Here is a 21,432-nt window from a genome sequence, read left to right as displayed (position 1 = left end):
CTCTCTCTCTGTCTCTTTCTCTCTCTCTCTCTTTTAGTTCCTCTCAAATTCTCAGTTTCTGTATTCACCCTGCTCTTATATTTCTCCTTTCTCTCTTCTTTCTTGCGTCATTTTGGCTCTCCCTGTTAATTCCCTTCTCTGTTTGCTGTCATTCTCTTCTCATTTCTCCTTTTTATCCTCCTCTTTTGTCCTCTCTCTCATCTGAAGGGCACAGTGCCTCTGCAATGCCCTACATAGAGCTAAAACTACAAATCCCACGATTCCTTACAGCAAAGCTGATTAGATCCAAGGAGTTATAAAACCGGGTGAGCTATCCATCAGCATTCCCATTTATCTCAATGGCTAGTGTATGGAGCCCAGAAGTACACAGACTGGATGCTGCCATTTTTACTTCATGGGTACTTCCTGAGTTGTGATGTTCAATTGGCAGGAACATATTGAATTGAATTGAATTGAATTGAAACACTGATCTATAATATACATACATACAGTATATATAGATAAAGCATAATCATTTTATTTTGTGTAGTTGACTTCCATGTTGTGTTTCCTTGAATGTGTGACGTCGTAATAACGAATGCCTGATTTGGAAATTACCTGATGGAGTTTGGGTTCCTTGCCACTGGCTTGCTTTGTTGGGGTCACTTAATATTTAATTTGACTGCACTGATACTATTGGATGAGAACTGAACTGAATGATGACATCACTTTTTTCCACAGATCAGCTTTATAGATGAAATTAACTAATTTAATAATTGATGATCTTTACATCGGAACACTGAACTGACTTCAGCTGAACAATGACACAATTTTCTTTTAGAGCTGCTGTACAGCCAAAATGAACTCTGTTTGCATCATTGAATAATTTTCCTGTTACCACTGTAAAGCTGTTTTGAAACAATTTGTATTGTATAAAGCGCTACATAAATAAAGGTGAGTTTTCCCACTTTTTTTTTAATAGTAAATGAGGTGGCTCATCACATCACTATTTTAACTACTTGCAGTAAACAGGAAAAAACTGTTTTAATTGGGATCAGGTAACTGTAAATGTTTTTGTCTGGCAAAACATTGATTTAGTCAGAATAAATGGCTAATGAAAGATGTTTTTTGGCATTAGTAATGCATATTACTCCCTAAAAAAGTAACTAATTGTATCACTTAGTTACTTTTTAAGGAAAGTAATGTGTTACATTACTTTTGCGTTACGTTTTCCTTACCTGAGCTGGGCTTGCTTGTTTGTTTTTAAATAACAAAAAACAAAAGTTCTATTTTTGGCAAATGTAAAGGCCCTTTCACACCAAAAGTGAAATAAATAAGCTTCAGGTAATCAAAAGTTCTAAACACGTTTGCGGTCTTCACACCCACTTGAACACTTGAGGCAAATACAAGAAATATATGATGCAAGTAGACATGTGGTCAAGTGCTAAGACCGCAAGTGTGGGTATTTGGACAGGCCCAAAGGTCAACACTCTTACTTCAGCAATAAAAACATAAAAACAAAACAAAAATTAAACACAAATGTGATGTTTATCTACAGTAATCTTTGCCTATTAGTATGGTTAAATTGGATCATTGAAGGTCAGGAGCAAAGACATTGGTAAATAAAGTGAGATTAAATACAGAAATTATCTATGTATATTGTAACATATTTACCTATAGCAGGTTTGCGTAATATTCTGAGTTTGCATTTCACTGTTTTTATTAATATTTTTGAGGAATAATTAATCTGTTTTTCTGTAAGTGAGATGAGTAAATGCATGCTTACCTTTACACAGTGCACATAACGTCTCTGCACTTACTTCCGATTTCTCTCAACATGGGTACAGGAGAGGTGTTAATTTATAAAGGGGAAAACAAAGTAAGTTGCATTACTTATTTACAAGTAACTCAGATATTTTGTTGTAATTTTTAGACGCACATATCCGGCCCATGGGGTGGGAGTGGCGTTGCAAGCCGACACTAAGAACGGGTCCCTCGCGCTACTGGCCAATGGGGTTGAGTATACGGGATGATACCGGCTCTACACCGAGGCAATAGAATCTAGCAAACGTGTTAGGTGTCTCCGAGCCCGGAGCTCTACATATATCTGTCAGGGAGGGGCCTTGAGTCAGCGCCCAGGAGGAAGCAACACTTCTAGTTGAGTGTGCTCGCAACCTGAACGGGCAAGGCACGCCTTGGACTTCGTAAGTTGGCCATCCAGTGGGCCATCCTCTGCTTCGAGACAGCCTTTCCCTTCTGCTGGCCTCCGTAACAGACAAAGAGTTGATCTGAGGTCCTAAAGCTTTGCGTTCTGTCCATGTAAAACTGCAAGGAGCGGAAGGGACAGAGAAAAGCCAGGACTGGGTCTGCCTCCTCCGAAGGCAGCGCTTGCAGGTTCACTACCTGGTCCCTGAAGGGAGTGGTATGAACCTTGGGCACATATCCAAGCCGGGGTCTCAGGACAAGGTGAGAGTTGGCCGGCCCAAATTCTAGGAACGATTCGTTGACCAAAAATGCTTGCAGGTCCCCTACCCTCTGGAAGCCAGAGCAGTCAGGAGCACTGTTTTAAGTGGCAGGATCTTTAACCCTCTGGGGTCTGAAAACGCGCCGGCGCGTTTTGCTCTATTTTTTTCACATAGCAGCAAAATAGACCTAAAATACTCTGTCATTTTTGGTCATACAGACTTAAGAAATATGAAAAAATTTACTGTTATATGTCTACTTTTTTATTTGTCCAATTACAATCGAAATAAAACATTGTGCTTCTGTAAAATAAAGAAAATAAACAGGATGTGCTTTCTGGCTCTTCGTCACAGTGAGCTTTTTTTTGAGCACGTCTTAAAACTTAAACAAAACTGTGTTTTGTGGCCTTATTTCAGAAACTTTAAGTTTTAGTTTTTACAATAACCGTGCATAACAATATTCTCTCAAAAATACAAACATGTACATACATGTTGCTCACATATTATGGTAGCCGTGCTTGTGCTAAATAGAGTGTAATGACAACTTTGCCATTAATATGTTTATAAGCAATTGAAAAAAGCACAAATGTCAGAGCATGTCAGAACACCTCCAGGTCCCTTAGACCCCAGAGCGTTAACTCCACTGACAGGAATGGTTCAAAGGGAGGTCTCTGCTGTGCGCTGAGCACCAGAGACAGGTCCCAAGAGGGTATAAAGGGGACGAGGAGGATTTAGTCTCCTTGCTCCCCTCAGGAACCTAACGATCAGGTCATGCTTTCCCAATGACTTACCTTCAACTGCACTGTGATGTGCGGCAATAGCGGCAACATACACTTTGAGGCTGGAGGGAGACAGCCTTTCGCTCCAACCCATCTTGCAGGAAAGAAAGCACAACTCTGATTGGACATCTTCGGGGGTCTTCCTGGTGGGAAGAACACCATTTTCAACGAACAGGTTCCACTTCAGAGCATCAAGGCGCCTAGTTGAGGGGGCTCTAGCAGAAGTGATGATGTCTAGCACCGCCTGGGGTAGGTCACCTAGAAACTCCACGTCCCATCCACGGACCAGAAATGGAGTTTACAGAGGTCTGGACGCGGGTGCCATATAGTCTGAGGTGGCCCAGTGCAAGGTGTACTGTCAACAACTCGAGGCAATTGATGTGCCAATGCAGTTGAGGCCCAGTCCACAGACCTGAAACTACATGCCCATTGTACGTGGCCCCCCAGCAGGTAGCAGAGGCATCTGTGAAGACCACAGCATTCCTGGACACTTGTCCTAGAGGAACACCTGCCCATAGAAACGAAGGGTCCGACCACGGGCTGAAGGTTTAGAGGCAGTGCGGGGTGACATGCACTTGGTACGTGCCACTCTGCCATGCCCATCTCAGGACTTGGCCGTGAAGCCAGTGTTAAAGTCTCATATGAAGCAATCCAAGCAGCGTTACTGCAATCCAAGCAGCGGATGCCATATCCCGAGGAGCCTCTGAAAAAGTTTCAGTTGGACCGCTGTCCTGCTCTTGATTGTACTCAAGAAGTTCAACACTGACCGGACGCGTTCCTCTGTGAGTCCCACTGTCTGGTTGACCAAGTCCAACTCCATACTTCAAGGTTCGCAGGTCCAAGATAGGCCGTAACCCACTGCCTTTCTTGGGTACAATAAAGTAGGGGCTATAGAACCCTGTCTTCATAACGGTGTCACCAGTAGGACATCGATCTCTGCCCACAAGACAGGGGCATCCACTTCACCTCTGTGCGAAGTTGCGATGCCCCTGCACTTGGGAGGGCACCGAGCGAACTGAATCACATAGCCAAGTCTGATGGTAAGGATGAGCCAGCGAGACGGGCTGGGAAGCGATAGCCAGGCTCCCAGACACTGTGAAAGCAGGACCGACTGGACCACAGACGTACCCTGGGTGGGGCAGTGAGGTGGAACACAGGGACTCGGCTCGGGAGGCACTGAGGCGGCCCGAAGCGGAGTGTGTTGTCCCACACTTACCTTGTTCCAGGGTGGGGCAGAGGGTGTGTGGGAAGGCTTGGTGGCGTCCCTGAGTCCCCTGTCAACGCCCCTGTCTGCCAGGCCGGCTTCTTCGGCGATGCTGTGGAAAACTTTGCCCAGCAGTTTTCTACAGCACAGAAGCAGACGGAGGCAATTAAGCACATCCTGCCCCGACAACCAGCTGCTGCCTCCACCCAGTCATTGGCGGCGCCTCTGCCTGCTTGTTGCAGAGGATGCCACCCTGCGGCCACTTCCGCCCTGCTCAGCCTAAGCAGCAGCCTCCACCCAGGCAGACGGTGGCCGGCCGCAAGAGAAGCGCCCAGCCCGTCCAGGCCCCCGTAAGCGTAAGGGCAAACGGCCCTGAGACGGGCGACCCAGCGATGGAGAAAATTGCTCTCCGGAAGATAGTGTCCACACCTCTCCCTCCCCCGGAGGAGGACCAGGTGGAGAATCTTTTGTTTCATTTTGTTTCTGTTCCACCCACATTTTCAATGAAAGAGCAATTTCTTGTGGTGTGGAATGAATACTAATAATTCAATTCAGTTCAGGTTTTCTCTGCTCTGTAAAATTAACCTACTTTTTTCTAAACTATGGCTTTTTCTTAAGAAATATTATTGAAAGACTCCATCTAAAAAAACTGTCATCTTCTGACCTCTGAATTGCTGTTAAAGTGGGTCTGAGTGGCTTTTTAAGTCAAAGCTGTAACAGCTATTAGGACAATCATGTGTCATTATACTCATAATGTGACTACAACACAGTTGAACAAATAAGCAATTTGTGATAGTGAAAGAGAGAGAAAGAAAGATCATTCCACCAAATATGTAAGGGAGCAATGGGAGAAAATGAAAAAGAAAGCATAGCCTGGTCCTTGAAATATTGAATCCCCGAAAAATAAAAGCTTCATTAACAAATTTGTACACCAAAAAAAAAAGATTATTTTGTCCATTCGAGAGGTAAATAAAATCAAATGCAGGGAATCTTAATTAAGTGTCCCTTTAGAAGAAATCAACCAGAGAGTAAATGAGATTTGACCTACTGCCAAATGCTTAAAATAAGTAAATCAATATACATATATATAAGCTGACCTTACTGACCTATACTTACCTTAATAAAAAAAAATAACACTGCTTGTATGTGTTATAGAATGGCTGAATACAATCACCTGAAAATCCCCCCAATTTCAGCCAATCACCCTTATCTCTCAGTTGCCATGGAAACACCAATGAGCTGTCAGCAAACAAATATGTAATTCAAACGATCAGCGTTCCAAAGATGTGGCCAAACATTGAGCAGCACTAACAGCATGCAGGGCAATAAGCTGCACAACTCAGAAACATTGAAGAAAAAATTATAATTAATTCAAAATTAATGAAGGCACTTTCTTTGTTCAGCCAAGCCTGGTCAAATACACAGATCCTAATCATTAAAAACCCAGACTGTTTTTTCCCTTAAGAAATCCCTGGTTGATTCAGATATAAAACATAATATTTTCCTCCTTCTAGACATTTCATAAATAATTACAGAACTAGGCTGATGCTGAGATCCTTAAAGCTTTGTTCAGACAGAACCAGATGTATTTGGACAGATCTGACTCATCTGTCAGTAGCAGAGAACCAAATGAAATCAGATTTTTAAAATCACAGTCATATAGGCCTACAGTTTGAAATCCAATCAGATTTTTTTCTGAATATGTCTCAGTCAGTCTGAAAGGTCAGATTGTATTTCAAGTAATACATTTTGTTTGGCTCTCCACAGAAGGCTTGTATGGCATTTATGTAACATTACACAAACTGCTCAATATTGTCTGGAGCAGTGTCTGAATACATTCATATTCACTTACACTTTTGTCAAATGGAAAACTTGTGCATGGAAGTCAACAATGCCTCTGTCATGTTCTCTCATGTGCATAGTGAGTTCATATTAGGAGCAGAGGCAAAAATTTCAATTTTTCCATCCTCACTGGCAGCTGCTCTCAGTTGTCACATGAGTAAGCCTCTTGACATTGCGCTGGCGCTTACATCATCACTAGAGCAACTGATGCTGATGTACCGGATATTGACCACACATATTGTACAAACAGATCAGATTGCATCATTTACAGTAAAAAAGGACAGTCCTTAACATCAGATCGGACTAATGTGAAGTATCTTTGATTCCAGGCTCTGTATGCATGTGTGTCCAATGAGCCAGTCAGGGTGAGATGGCACAGTCTGGTTAAAGTTGAGTTAGAGCCAGACCAATTACCCAAAGCGCCCACAGAGACCACGAGTCCCTTTCACAGCTAGTAATTAACCTAATGAACTGATTACAGCCCCTGCAGTACATACTCTGAGTGTGTATGTGCATGTGTGATCTAATTAGATACTAAATCACACAGCCTGAGAATTTATACCTCCGAGGTGTCACCCTGAAGAAGCCAAGACTCATTCAGTTACACTGTCAGATCCTACACATGCAGCGTGCTAATGGAAACTGCTGCACACATACAATTCACATGTATTTTAGCAAATTAGTTTTACTAAATGATGAACAAATACATCATGTAACACACTATATCACTATGATGAATGTGCATATGTTATGAAGGGCTGTACCCATAGACACGCACAACAGCCCTCCACATTCACTGATATGGGCTTTGCAATGTCCAAATCTAAACTATTATATTTGAGTTCACCTAAATCTTGAATACATAGTTAAAAATAGGCTACCTTAATTAAAACTTTAATTGACCTAAAAAAGCTGTTCTAAAAACCAGAGCATCATTGTATCATATGAGCTTATGGGAGACAGACAGAAAGAGAAAAGGAGAAAGAAATGCATTCTAAAAGTTCTAAACGGGAGGAAGATAGCCAAAAGAGACGGAGGAGCATAAAAGCCAGAGTTCTTTGAATGGTAAAATGGTCAAGTGACACAGTAGAAGTACCCCACACACCCTAGAGAGCATCTAATGTTGCAACCACGTCAGCCTGCATGCTGCTTTAGATATTAGTGTTTGTTAGATGCTAAAAATGAATGCTTTTTAATCTGAATGAGCTGCCATATCAGGGTGCGTTTCAGACCTCAGGAGGGAGTGGTGTTTGAGAGATATGTACTGTAGACATGAGTTTGATCCAATTTATAGACTGTCAGGACACACAAGAACATGCATCGGTCGATAGCATGCGGGGTTTTGGCTGGTGACCGAATCAGCGGAGATGAGAGAGCTAATCCTACATAACCCATTGCCACAGAACATTAGTGTTCATGCTGATCTCTCCATCAACAGGCTTTCAAAGATATCTCATTAATCTTGTCAGGAGTCAGATATGTTCCAGTACATAGAAATGCTAATTCATTGTTTTATGTCAGTTTTAGTTTGAGTAACTTTACTACTTCAACTTGAATTATTTTGTCAGTTGCCAAGGTGACATTTCTAATTTTTTTAAGTTTTATATTTAAACTTTATTTCAATAAACAATAAATGGTTAATTTATTTTGTTTTGGAGGCTGCTCCACGTGGTCATTCTTACTTATTCATAGCTTATTTCATTTTGTCAGTTGGTCTCGGAAGTTGCTCCTAAAATACCTTAAGGGGATAATGAAACAAAAATGATCTAATTATTAACATTCAGTATGAGTACAGAGCTATCAAATAAATGTGGTTAGCATAGCTCACATAATCTGGTCTTGGAAGAATCTGATAAGAAAGGTTTGACATCCATTTTTGGGATAATAGCAAATCCCAGCAGAGTTTGTGACATTACTGAGATTTCTTCCATACAGGAGACACATGTAAGATTACCAAGATCTTTAGCACTATTAAAAGGGGATTATTCTTCCAAACAAATGTTTCAGTTACATTGATTAACCTAGGATGTCCGTGATCTCATGTACATTATGTATATAATTAGAAAAGGAATTAATTAAGGTGAGGATCAAATCAGGTATGACCCGGGCTGTGATTGGACTCTTCTTCTGGATTCATTTTTACATTTGAACAGCACTCAAATGTTATCGTACTCAAAAAGCTTGCAAAAAGATAATGGAGGTGCTTTGTATTCAACAAAGGCAAAAATAAAAGAGAAGCATTGCAAACAAATTGCAATCATATACATTCGTGTCTGGACTTATTTTTCCAGAGGTTGTGTGAGAAAAACACAGACATTAAACTGACCAAACTAGTTCAATCTGAACAAAACTTTTGTCTCAGGAGAATAAATCAGAAAAGACTTAAGCCAAAGCCCTCCATTTATTAAAATTTCAATCTAAGTGAAACAATTATGAATAACCTGGCATTGTACACTGAATATTGATGGCTCTGAGACAAATTGCTTATGTTCCTCTATTGTCAGTCACTTTGGATAAAAGCTTCAACCTTTTTGACTTTAAGGCCACAACTCACTTTCTACTTAGTAAAATATTTTAGAGTTTGCCATATTTAGAAATATGTATATTTGTTATAAAAATAATCAAATAATAAGAAATATCTTGATTAGATGTTTTAGCTTATTTTCATGCTTGTTTTGTCTTATTTTATATAATTTTTAAGTCATCTTGAGGCCCCTTTGGAAGTTTTCTGAGGTCCCCTATTGGGCCCTGGCTCCCTGGTTGAGAACCACTTTACTTGATGCATGGATTTAAATTAGTCATTTCCCCATGCATTCATGGCTATATTCATACAGTACATACATTTGATTACATAAACAAAACTTTATGCATGTGTCTTTAACTGTCCAGACTGTCCAATTCTGTCATTCATTATAGGCTTAGCATTAATGCTGTGGTAATCAGATCAGCACAAACAAGCATGTCCTGCTAGCCCAGATAAACCTTATGATGCACACACACACGCGCACGCGCACACACACACACACACACACACACACACACACACACACACACACACACACACACACACACACACACACACACACACACACACACACACACACACACACACACACCCTGCATCATGTTTCATAAATCTAATCCAATACACATATGAATGCACAAAGCCAATCATGAGTCAACTGGTGTGACAGGAAGAGATCATTTACGGATGAGCCCGGGATGAGCCTCACAATCAAATAAATCACATAATCACTTTAAATAACATCACACAAACATAGTTTGCAGTGCTCACTCTAGAGAAAACTACACAGTGATATAAGAAGTAGCCTATCCAAACCTCTGACAAGATGCTATTGCTGATTGTCTGTCCTTCTGTTGTTTTAACTGAACTGCTGGAGGTGGTTTCCAAAAAGTCTTCCTCTCTCAAGCGGTTGGCATCTCCCTGCCCACCCCCATCACAGCCGAACAAGAGTGGAGCAAAGCAACACACACTGCCTGGACACAACCTGGGCATGATGGGTCCCTTCAGCCATCGACATGTACACACACTTTCACACAGTAACACACTGACTTCCTTTGTGCTGCACCTGAAAGACACGCCTTCTTCTGAAAAATAACTTCCTCTTACAGGTGAAGTGATAAGACCGCCCATCCTATTACGCCTGGACCTACCCTCTGAGAATGAAAACACACAGAGGTGTGTAAAGGTCTATATTTAGAACTAGATAAACAGGTTTGGTAAGCGTCTTTATACACAGAATTACTGAAAATCCCAAGCACCTATAGGTCAAGACAGATGTTCCTATTGGATCAGGACAGAAAAATTTAACGTTATAAATGTTTTTACTGTCACTTTTGATCGATTGATCACTTTTGACCCCTTGCTGAATAAAAGTATTAATTTATTTCCCCCCAAAAATAAAAATCTTACTGACCCCAAACTTTTGAATGGTAGTGTGTTACAAAAGGTTTCTATTTCAGATACATGCTGTTCTTTTGAACTTTCTACATATACATTAGCGTAAAAATGTTCTACATCTGAGAAACATCTGAGACAAAGTTGATATGTCAAAGAAACCTAAATAAATATTTTCCAAATTCTCATCTGATGTACGCTAGTCAGTTCCAAAGCAAACCAACATGCTAAGTGGAACATTTAAAAAATATTTAAGAATCTTGACTGTGGAACATACCTATAGTGTCTGTTACAGAAACAAGTGGGATGTGGAAAAGCTGAGCAAGATGCATTTGGTGAGCGGCGGAAAAAGACGAAAATACAGCCAGAAATAAGCATGAAGAGTAGGCTGTAATGTGATTCTCTCGTGAGTGCTGGACAAGGAGACACTGTAATGATCAATACGATATGCTCATCTCTTTGACAGCAAAGACTGATAGACAGAGAGAGAGAATTTGTCCATACCTCCACCCATTCTCTATATCTTCAGTTCACATATTACTGTCGCTCTAAACCTCCCTGTCTTGATGTGTCTTCTGTTTTACAGCCTGGCAATGAGAAAAAAACATCTCCTGACTACAGTGCAAGGCTGAATGAAGGAAGACATCATCCCTTATGGCTCTGTTTATGAGAATAAGATGAATGACAGCATTTGTGGGTTACAGTTAAAAGTGAAGACACTAGAGGGCGGTAGTTGCTGGAGCTAAAGCAGTACTGCAGTTATTTGTAAAGGTCTGTTACTGTCTCTGTTGAGCCCAAAAACACTAAAGTGTGTGCTTATCACACACACACACACACACACACACACACATCAACATATCCAAACACAACATTCACACAGACGTAATTTCACATGTGAAACATGGATTTTCACAGCTGATGTTACATGGTGGTCTGTGATATTATGATGGCATTTAGGGTTGTCATAGCAACCCCCAGTTGGCGAGTAGACGGACGATCTGAAGGGCCACCAGGCCATACACACTGTAAATCAACACAAATTCCCACATCGACATGCTGGGCTGAAGGGGACCTGCTGCTGGAGAGTAAATGAAATGCTATGTCACTTCCTGCGAAAGAGCGATACAAACGCAGGGGGATTGGCATAATCACACAACATATGGAGCTGAGCCAGCTAATCTGTGTACGGACTATGGAGAGACAGAGCCCACTGCCAACATTAAACCTAATGAACCCGGCGTCAGATTTAGTGTCTGCATCAGAGTCAACACGATTCCCTGCAGAAATTCTCCTCCGTATTGACTGATTAAACATGACTGGTTCTAAATGTAGATTATTTTAGTGTACTATTATGATTCAAATTAGAAGAGGAAGTTGAAGCCACTTTGGGAAATTAGAACATATGATATAAACACACACACACACGCACACAAACACACACACACACACACACACACACACACACACACACACACACACACACACACACACACACACACACACACACACACACACACACACACACACACACACACACACACACACACACGGCTGCTGTTGGTGATCGCTCTAATCTCTAACAGAATTACTGACGACTGCTTCCAGCATACGCCACAAATCTGGGACTGAGAGAGAGAGAGAGACAATGAAGTAAAAAATCTATTCACACAATAAAAGCAGTGACAGGAACAATAACAAATTTGAATATAAAAATAAAATAAGTTTCTGTATTTATAATCTAAAATATTATGTAAATAAAATAAAATACAATTACAAGGCATTAATAATTATAAAAATGTAAAAAAGTATATATGATATATAAATAGAATATGTAATAAATAAATATAACTATGATAATACTTACATACAAAATTGATGTATATATATATATATATATAATTGAAGTAAAATAAAATACAAAATAATATAAATACATTGTATTCATTCATGCCTTGTACTTATTTTTTTGTATGAAAAAATATTTAATAGTTAAAAACTAATTTAACTATTTATTAACCCTTAAACTATACAATATATTATATATATTACATATACAAATATGTAAATTATAAAATAAGGTGTCAGAAATGATCATATAAAATATTATGTACAAAAAATAAATAAAGTTCAACCAGACATTAATGAACATAAGGAATAATCCCAGATTAACAATCAATACTATGAATAAAAACATCAGTAAGGCTAAAAGAAAGAGAACAGATTATGACTAGAGAAACACAAGTATGCACCACACATACACAGTGTGAATGGAGGCTGAGGCTGAGAAAGAAAGGGATTGAGACGTCCCACAGATGTGACAACACCTACAGAGTGAACACCTGCTGCCCGTGTCATGAGCGCTGGCTGGACTGAACAAAGGCCTTTTGATTGAAGTCCTGTCACTGCTGCTCCCTCATGACATACACGCAAACGCTGCGCTCAGTCACGACATCCTCCTCAACCCTGAGTGCTCTGCCGCTTGTGCCATCTCCACGGGAAGAATCCCCAGCCATTGCTGCGGCAGTGTTCCACTAAAGAGCCCATTGTCCCTCCACAAACAACATTCCAGCCCTCACACAAGCTCCAGACCACATCATTACCCATGTGATGAATATGGCTGCTCCACAACACACGCACAGGTTTAAATGGTTGAAATACTGTCAATAAAAGAATAAAAATAAACTATTTAAAAAAGTTTAAAAAAAAACTAAACCTAAAATTATAGCATGCAAATATGCCATGTGACTGACGGTTCTATTAAAAGGCCTTGTAGCAGAGAGCGAAATCACACAATTCTAAATAAATATTTTGTAAATTTGAATGTTAAGAGGCACTCCAAAAATATATTATAATAAACGTTTTGCAATTCATATTTTAATGTTTACATTTAATTTGGTCAAAATACTTAAGTATTTTACAGTGGGTTTCAATGGAGAAGATTTTTGCCATGTGGTTATAGCGTAATTGGTTAATTGCTTAAAGACGCAATCTTTTCTTATGTATTGTGACATACAAACGAGTGAAACAGATAATTGAAAAAGGAAAAAAAATAGGTGTTCTTTTCATCGGTTATCCTTTTTTTTTCCATCAAAAATGAATGCAAGCTTGCAGTCGATTGTAAGAAAGGGGCACGGTTTAATCAGACTAAATGACTGAAGAAGTCCAGCATATGTCACCAGAGAGACTGACGTTTCTTCAAAAAATTTTGACATTTTGATTAAAAATCACAAGGTCCAAAAAAGTAATGAAAATAATCATACTGTATACTTAGATTAATCATTTACAATAAGATATATAATATAAAATATATGAATAGGGTGCATTTTCATTTCATGCTGACTTTAACCTAACAACCCAAAATGGACCCCCTGTATACAGTTGAATTTGGTTTGATTCAGTTCCATTCTATTTAATTCAATCCAACTGAATTCACTTTTTGTTTTGTATTTGTTTGTAAATAAATGAATATTAAGTTAACATAGTTCATATAATCTTTGACAATCTTTGTTTACAATTTTGTATATTAACATAACAGATAGCTGATAATATAATGCCAGCCCTGCAAAGATGGATAAAGAGACGAAGAAAAGAGTGAAGTATTGCGTGTGGTTGTAGATCTCTTTAACAGTTCCACTGTGTATGTGTGCATGTGTTGTTGTTGGCAGCGATGCCAGATCAACAATCACAAAAATCGTCTTGAAAGGGAAACTATAAAACACAACAAGCCTAATTAAGTCTTAGTAAATCCCTAACACATAAACACACTGAACACAGTGAGTCCAGTGGGAAAGATAGATTACAAACCAGTGAAACCACATACAGCTGTTGTGAATGTTAGTGCACACTCACACACACCAGAGAAAGAGAGAGAGAGAGAGAGAGAGAGAGAGAGAGGAGAGAGAGAGAGAGAGAGAGAGAGAGGAGAGAGAGAGAGAGAGAGAGAGAGAGAGAGAGAGAGAGAGAGAGAGGAGAGAGAGAGAGAGAGAGGAGAGAGAGAGAGAGAGAGGAGAGAGAGAGAGAGAGAGAGAGAGGAGAGAGAGAGAGAGAGAGAGAGAGAGGAGAGAGAGAGAGAGAGAGAGAGAGGAGAGAGAGAGAGCGCGCTGTAGACTAACATTCCACTTAACCTTTCCAGTGAGAGACACACACAGACACACACACACACACACACACACACACACACACACACACACACACACACACACACACACACACACACACACACACACACACACACACACACACACACACACACACACACACACACACACACACACACACCTGACCCAGCACCTGTTCTGTGTGCGCAGGTCGCAGCTGTACACCTGTTTCGTCTCCTCTCCTGACTGCGTTCATAAGTGAATGTTATTATATTTCAGCATGTGTGTGTGCTCTGTGTGTGTCTCGTCAGCAGTTCTTCTCTTTACTGGCAGCGCTCGGCTTCCTCCGGCAGCAAAATATTTTCTGCTGAATTAATCAATCACAGAGCATGATCTCTATAAAGATAAATCTCTCTAGATAAGTGAAGAGAACAGAAACTTTCCAAACATTCAAATGACATCCTTTTAAAGTCAACATGCATTATGAATTAGGTTTATAATGACTGGGTTCTTCAGGGGCCTGTAGGCTGATCACACACACACACACATATCCCTTTTCCACCATAATCGTGCCGGTGCCAAAGCCAGCACTTGGCTGGGGATCTGAGGACCTTTCTCAGATCTGGTCTACTGACTTTAGTTTTGAGAATTAACATCCAAAGTCATTTAATTCAGCATCTTTACACAGCTCAAAGAGAGTGGTACAGACAACATCTACACTTAAGATGAGTCTTTGCTACCTATTGATGTGGCGTAGTTAGGTAAGTATTTACTGTATAGCTATTGTTAATATGGATTGTATTGTGCATGCTTTCCTCTATTCACTCTTATTTCAAAGCAAATCCAACATTACACTACCGTCCAAAAGTTTGCGGTTGGTCAGATTTGTATGTTTTCTCTTTTAATATGCTCACCAAGGCTGTAATTATTTGATCAAAAATACAGTAAAAACAGTAATATTGTGAACGGCAGTGTACTTTATGTAATAGAGCGAACCCAGAGAACTGGCACCACCACTGACATCACGACAGTGGAAACGATAACACACATATTCAAATAGTGTGCGTCCAGACTGTGATATTTCACAGCATCCTGTGATCTCTCCCTCTCCTCTAGGAAGCCATATTGTGACCAACAGACAGTCCCAGCAGCTCATTAATGGATCAGGCCTTTCATTGATCAGCAAGCTAATTGTGACTCTCTCACTCTGTCCCATAGACATTCACATCGATAGTCTGGCGTTATAATTTATTTGCTTTTGGTGTATTGTGGAGTGGGTAAAACTGTTCTTAATGGCAGGCTAGCAGATACCGCTGACTCGCGCTAGCCAAACACCGACGAACTATGCAACTGGAAGGAGTGGATGAGAATTTTTTAAAACTGTCTCCACTGATAAATAACACCCAGGCTAACTTGGAAATGAGGTCTGATGTCCAAAATCCTGAACCTCCCCTTTAAGAGGTGTTTTGACAATTCAGAGCTACATGTACCGAATGACAAATACGAAAAAACGCATATGAAAATTTCGGACTCAGTATGCAAGGACTTTTACTCTATACCTTACAGCAGCACTGCATGAACTCCACGAGTTTGGAAGCAAGAACATGATTAATGTCAAAAATGTACTTTTTTGATTAGGGACCTAGAAATAGTGCAGAATCTTAAATATTTCTTATTCATTTAGTCACGTTTCTTTGTATTTTTTTTCAAAATCCTAAAACTTTTATCTACGTTTATTTGCAGGTTTAAATTGATTTTATCAAAAAATACACTAAAAACAGTAATATTCTACAATATTATTACAATTTAAAGTAACTGTTTTCTATTTTACTATATTTTAAAGTATAATTTATTCCTGTGATGGCAAAGCTACTGGCAACTAGCAATGAATAAGAAATTTTTAAGATTCTGCACTATTTCTAGGTCACCTGTCAAAAAAGTACATTTGTGACATTAATCATGTTCCTGCTTCCAAACTTGTGGAGCTCGTGCAGTTCTGCTGTCATTCAAACAAAAGGCGGACAAAGACATTCTGAAATTCATGCCATTTTTCAATTCAACTTTTCACTTGAATTGCTGTGCTGATAGGATAATTGGATCTGAAAAAAGAAGCAAATCTGCAGTAGGGAGTTCCTCTGTCATTTTAATAAGAATACAGAGACAGTATTTTACGGGGTAAACAGCCTGTGACAGCACACTGTAAGTGCCAAACTTTGCATACTCAAAAAACTAATTTGTATTCTGATTTGCATATAGTCTCAGGTCAAATAGTCACACTGTTGCTAATAGATGTTAATAAGAAACTGTGTTAGTACAAGAGATTCGACAGGGGCAAATCTGAGCGCGTGTCTGTGTACAGATTACACTACATATGTGCTGGAGAGCACTCAGAGGCTCTTGTAGAAAGAACTCCATCTGTGTGTGTGAGTTTGTGACTAAGTGTGTGTGGGTTTATATGGGTGTAGAAGAGAACGTCTATAAATTAGTGCTTTAATTTAATTTGGCATTAATGATAGTTTGTACATTTTACTTTATTTGCACATTTCTCAGTGTATACAGGTATGCTAAAAACACTTTGGCAGTCCTGAAGTGAAGTTGTCGTGACAATTTAGTGCATGTGTGTGTCTGTTTTTGTGTGTCCAGTGTGGTAGTCCTTCAGTGGGGGCGTAAAAGGCTCTCCCTTTCTCTTGCTCCATCCACCATGCAAATGAGCCCTATACACAGCTCTCAATAACACTCACACACAACCTGACACTCACCTCACCATCCTCCCACTCTCCTGTCCTCTCTACTTTCATGCCATCTTCTCTGTCTATTTCAGGCCTGTGCAAATCATTTCATTTCTTTACCCCCCTCTTCTCATGTCTTTGTCCTATTTTATACCTTCTTGTTTTCCTTGAGTATTCTTTATTTAGCAGAGCAAGGCCCTAATTTACATAGCCTATGGCCACTGCAAGAGAGAGATAGAGAGAAAGAGGGAAATTCCTTTGGCCTTCTTGATGGTACTGAAGGCTGAATCCATACCTCTCTCACCATCTCTCTCTCTCTCTCTCCCGCAAATGCTTAACACAAGCCAAATAGGGAATCGAAGAAGAAAACAATACTGCTGCCAACTATCTCTCAGTGTGTGTCTTCCTTTGCATATGATAATGTTGTTGCAGGCAGAGATGTTTTTACACCATCTCTCAAATAATTGACCAGAGTCAGTCTTTTTTGCATCTCATGTGTTTTTAAAGGACAACAACAAGGAACACCCTGAAAATGACGACACTATTCAAATCATAAAAAAAGCCAAAAATAGCCATCTAAATATAGCCCACATCAGAACACGATCTAAAAGTGTCAAGGCCGGAATTGTTTCTCAGGCCCACAGGTTCACCTTGACATGCAAAATGGGCAGATTTACAAGGCAAATTTATATTATATGATGTCTAACAAGAGACAAGAGCTACATATGAACAACTCGTCTCCATACGCGTATGATGACTCCGATCTTCAGATGAACTGCATTTATAATGTTCTGATCCAATCTGACCTCTGACCTGTAATGCTGCCTGAATCATAATCATACACTGTTTGTTCATTGGCCCCCTAACTGAGCCTGGTGTCTCCCAAGGTTTTTTTTCTCCACTCTGTCACCTGATCGGTCTTAGGTTCCTTGCCACTGTCGCCTTTTTCGCCTTTCTTCGCCTTTGTCATCATTGGCTTTTGGCTTGCTTAGTTGGGGACATTTCATTTTATATTTAAAGGGTAACTAAACCTTAAACCAATTTTTTTAGGTAATGATCTGTAAGAACATTGTAAGCGTGACGTAAGCGGTGGCAGGTGACGAAAGCAGGTTCCAGCTCACCACGCCCTTGGTACGAGCTACCATGCCCTTGGCAGTATAAAAACCATTTTGTTTCATCAAAACCACTGTTTCGACAGTCCCGAAATCTAAGCTGTTGTCCCAAATCCCGAATCCTGCCCTGTTTGTCCCGAAAATTATTCTAAAGCAAAATCTTGAGTAGGCCTAGTTATTGTCTGATAAAACATTAAAAACTGTCTGTGGAAGTTAAGTCGTGAAGTAGAGACCTGCACTCCCGCGGGATTACCGCGGGACCTGCGGGACCCAGCGCAACCGAGTGCGGCGCGGGACAATATTTGATGGGTGAATGCGGGTGCGGGCGGCAAGATATTATTGTGTGCGGGTTGCGGGAAAATAAAATTATTTGCGGGAAATATAGAACAAAATAAAATAACTAGAAACAAATAAACCGTTATTTATCTAATGCACAAGCAACAAGTATAACTAAAATAAAAACGATTTACAGGCACAAGGTAGGAAGCTAACTCTCGCGTGGTTCATAGGCGCAGAACAGCCAAGCCTACCACACAGAGGCAAAATGTCTGCACCGCATGACTCAGGTGGATCGTTTAGTGCTACAGATATTAGTTTGTTATTAAAGAAAGGAACATGCAAAACTACAAAACCAAACAAAGGAAAATCTGAGATTTGGAAATGTTTTTCAGTAGTATGCAACAGCGATGGAAAGCACCTTCCTTTTGCGAGCTGTGACAAATGTTGCAAAATACTCACATAAAGCGGCAAGTCAGTCGAAAGTGTCAAGAAATCCAGGTTTATTATTATTATATAATTTATTAGGCTATACTATAATTATTATGGTATATTTTTATTTATTTACATTTCTTACTTTTTTTTACTGTATTTCTATGTTCTAAGTTCATGTTCATCCATTGAATTAAACGCAAATAAAACGAAACATTTGTTTATTTTCCATTTCTTTTTTTAATTTATATTCAACAAGGGAGCAAGTGAAAAAATAACAGAGTAGCAGACAGAATATGCAATGTATTTAAAAAAAAAACTACCTATACGTTTACCCGCGGGAGCGGGACGAAACTTGATTGTTGCGGGCGGGAGCGGGAGTAAATAACATATATTTTTGCGGGAGCGGGAGAAAATAACATATATTTTTGCGGGAGCGGGCTGGAGCGGGAAAAATCCGTCCCGCGCAGATCTCTATCGTGATGAGAGCGCAAGTTGCAGCAGCCACGAGCTCGTTGAATGAATGTGCAGGGCAGCCAGTCGGAGTGATTGATTTGTCGCGGCACTGTGTGCCAAAAAATACTTCGGCAATGAACAATGACTACTATTAGACTACACCCCCAAACTCTACTTTGCAGCGGCGTCTTGAGGTGAGTGATCATATATATTTTAATCACAATTTATGGTTAGGCTAAAGTTAATCATCTGGGGTCGACAAACGCGCGGGGCATTCGTTCGTCCCCTCTATCATCGATATCTATAATAAAGGCTAGATGTCTTACGGCGGAGTCTCGATCGTCATCCCCGTTGGCCATCTTGTCACAGGCAAGCTTTCTGGCGGGCTCTGTGGTACCTGATGTAAGATGAGTGATCAGCACGAACACAAATACTCCTATCTCGTTGAAATCTTGACGGATTTACAAACGGTTTGGTTTCTTACAAGCGTTATCAACGTGGCTATAATTCTGGATGATTATTTATTTATACACTTATTATTCATACATTTAAACATTCATTTACTGTTTAATGTAATGCTGGAACCTGTACCAAAGAGCTGTACTGAAAACAAATTCCACCAGCCTGGCTGTGTGGTCATTAAAAATAAAATAAATAAAAAAAAAAAAAAAAAAATATACAGTGTAGGGCTGCAACAACTAATCGATAAAATCGATTATAATCGATTATGAAAATCGTTGTCAACGAATGTCATTATCGATTAGTTGGTCTGCTTACGTCACGGGGAGCGTTTACTGGTACGCACACACATGCAAGGTCTCTCTCCCTCAGGCGCTCTGCCGAGCGCGCGCGCTACACGGTTTGGAGCAGTCTCTTCTGTCTATGCGAGACAGAAGAGACTGCTCCAAACCGTGTAGCGCGCGCGCTCTTGCTTGCGCGCTCTAGATTTCGGGAGTTTGAACTAATTCGCGGGCATCAGGGAGCCGCAATCAATATGCGGGAGACTCCCGGGACTTCCGGGATGTCTGTATTTTGTCTCGAGCATCAGGTTGTGCAATCAGTTCGCTCGCAACGTATGTGATGGATTAAAATAGCGCTACCGCAGAAATAGGTTAAATTAAAACGGTGTTTACAAAGTGAAGCATTAAATACAAAGGCAGTTAATAACAGCAGCAGTAAAATATTGTTTTTTAGTCACTGTACTCAGTGGTTTTCAGCGAATGCTTGTGCACTAATGCATAATTTCTCCTGTCCTTTACTCAAGCCTGTTAGCTTGCTGGGTAACGTTACCTCCATTCCGTTCTCTTTTTATAGCTTTTGTCTACTAAGTTTTAATTGTTTTTCAAACGCGATCTACTGCGGCTCTACATTCACACAATTGTTTTCAGTCTTTCTATATTTATTTAATCAATTTATCCTTATATTATATTCTTTTATATATTATATATATAATATATATTATATTCTTTATCCTTATATTCCTTTTATATAATTAATTTTAAATAAAAATTAAATGAATTATATATTTTAGATGTTTTTAGTTTGTTTTTAGTTCAGATATTCACATCTGAACAACATGTCTGTGTAAATTTGTTTTAACAAAAATTGTGTTAAAACATAATATGTTGGATATCATTTTTTTAAACAATAATCATGTTTGTCAACTTGCCATCAGCAATTATCATTAAAAACAATGCAAATATTGATATTAGTAAAACTCAATGTGTGGCTTTTGCACTTTTTAAAGTACACTTTTACACATAAATACCCTGATTTACGGTTTTATTTAGTTATAATAATAAAAAAATCTAATTTAATTTCTATCCGATTAATCGATTAATCGAAAAAATAATCGTCCGATTAATCGATTATCAAAATAATCGTTAGTTGCAGCCCTAATACAGTGTGATAACTACATCTCTGACGTTTATAACAAACCAAACGGTTTGATAATCGGTAGAAAATTGAGCAAGTTATGGTTATTTAAAAAGTGCATGCACCATTAAAACACAATGTTACGAGTGACCGAGCTGCCTGTGACAAGATGGCCGCCAGGTGCAGACATCGACCTCCATTGGCTAGCAGCGCGGACATCTAGCCTTTATAATGGATATCTATGGCCTCTATCTCCGCTGGGCTCTGCCC

General features: G+C 39.7%; 1 protein-coding gene across 3 annotated transcripts in view; it reads right to left on the bottom strand.

Annotated features, from left to right (window-relative positions):
- The window catches only part of LOC143737120 (diacylglycerol kinase delta), an 81,500-nt gene that overhangs the window by 33,490 nt on the left and 26,578 nt on the right, over positions 1-21,432 (bottom strand). Inside the window, exon 1 of one of the 3 annotated variants that reach the window (XM_077228090.1) lies at positions 9,607-9,868. The exons of the other annotated variants lie outside the window; for them this stretch is intronic. Coding sequence (XP_077084205.1) covers positions 9,607-9,783 — 177 coding nt within the window. The 5' untranslated portion in view covers positions 9,784-9,868. Of the gene's footprint in view, positions 1-9,606; positions 9,869-21,432 lie in introns of those variants that run through there. 3 annotated transcript variants of the gene reach the window in all.

This window comes from Siphateles boraxobius, unplaced genomic scaffold (assembly GCF_051911475.1).
Source record: "Siphateles boraxobius isolate OS27281-9 unplaced genomic scaffold, OSU_SipBor_1 130, whole genome shotgun sequence".
NCBI lineage: Eukaryota > Metazoa > Chordata > Actinopteri > Cypriniformes > Leuciscidae > Siphateles > Siphateles boraxobius.
Note: the sequence above shows the minus strand (reverse complement) of the source record. Positions and strands in the feature narration are given on the sequence as shown.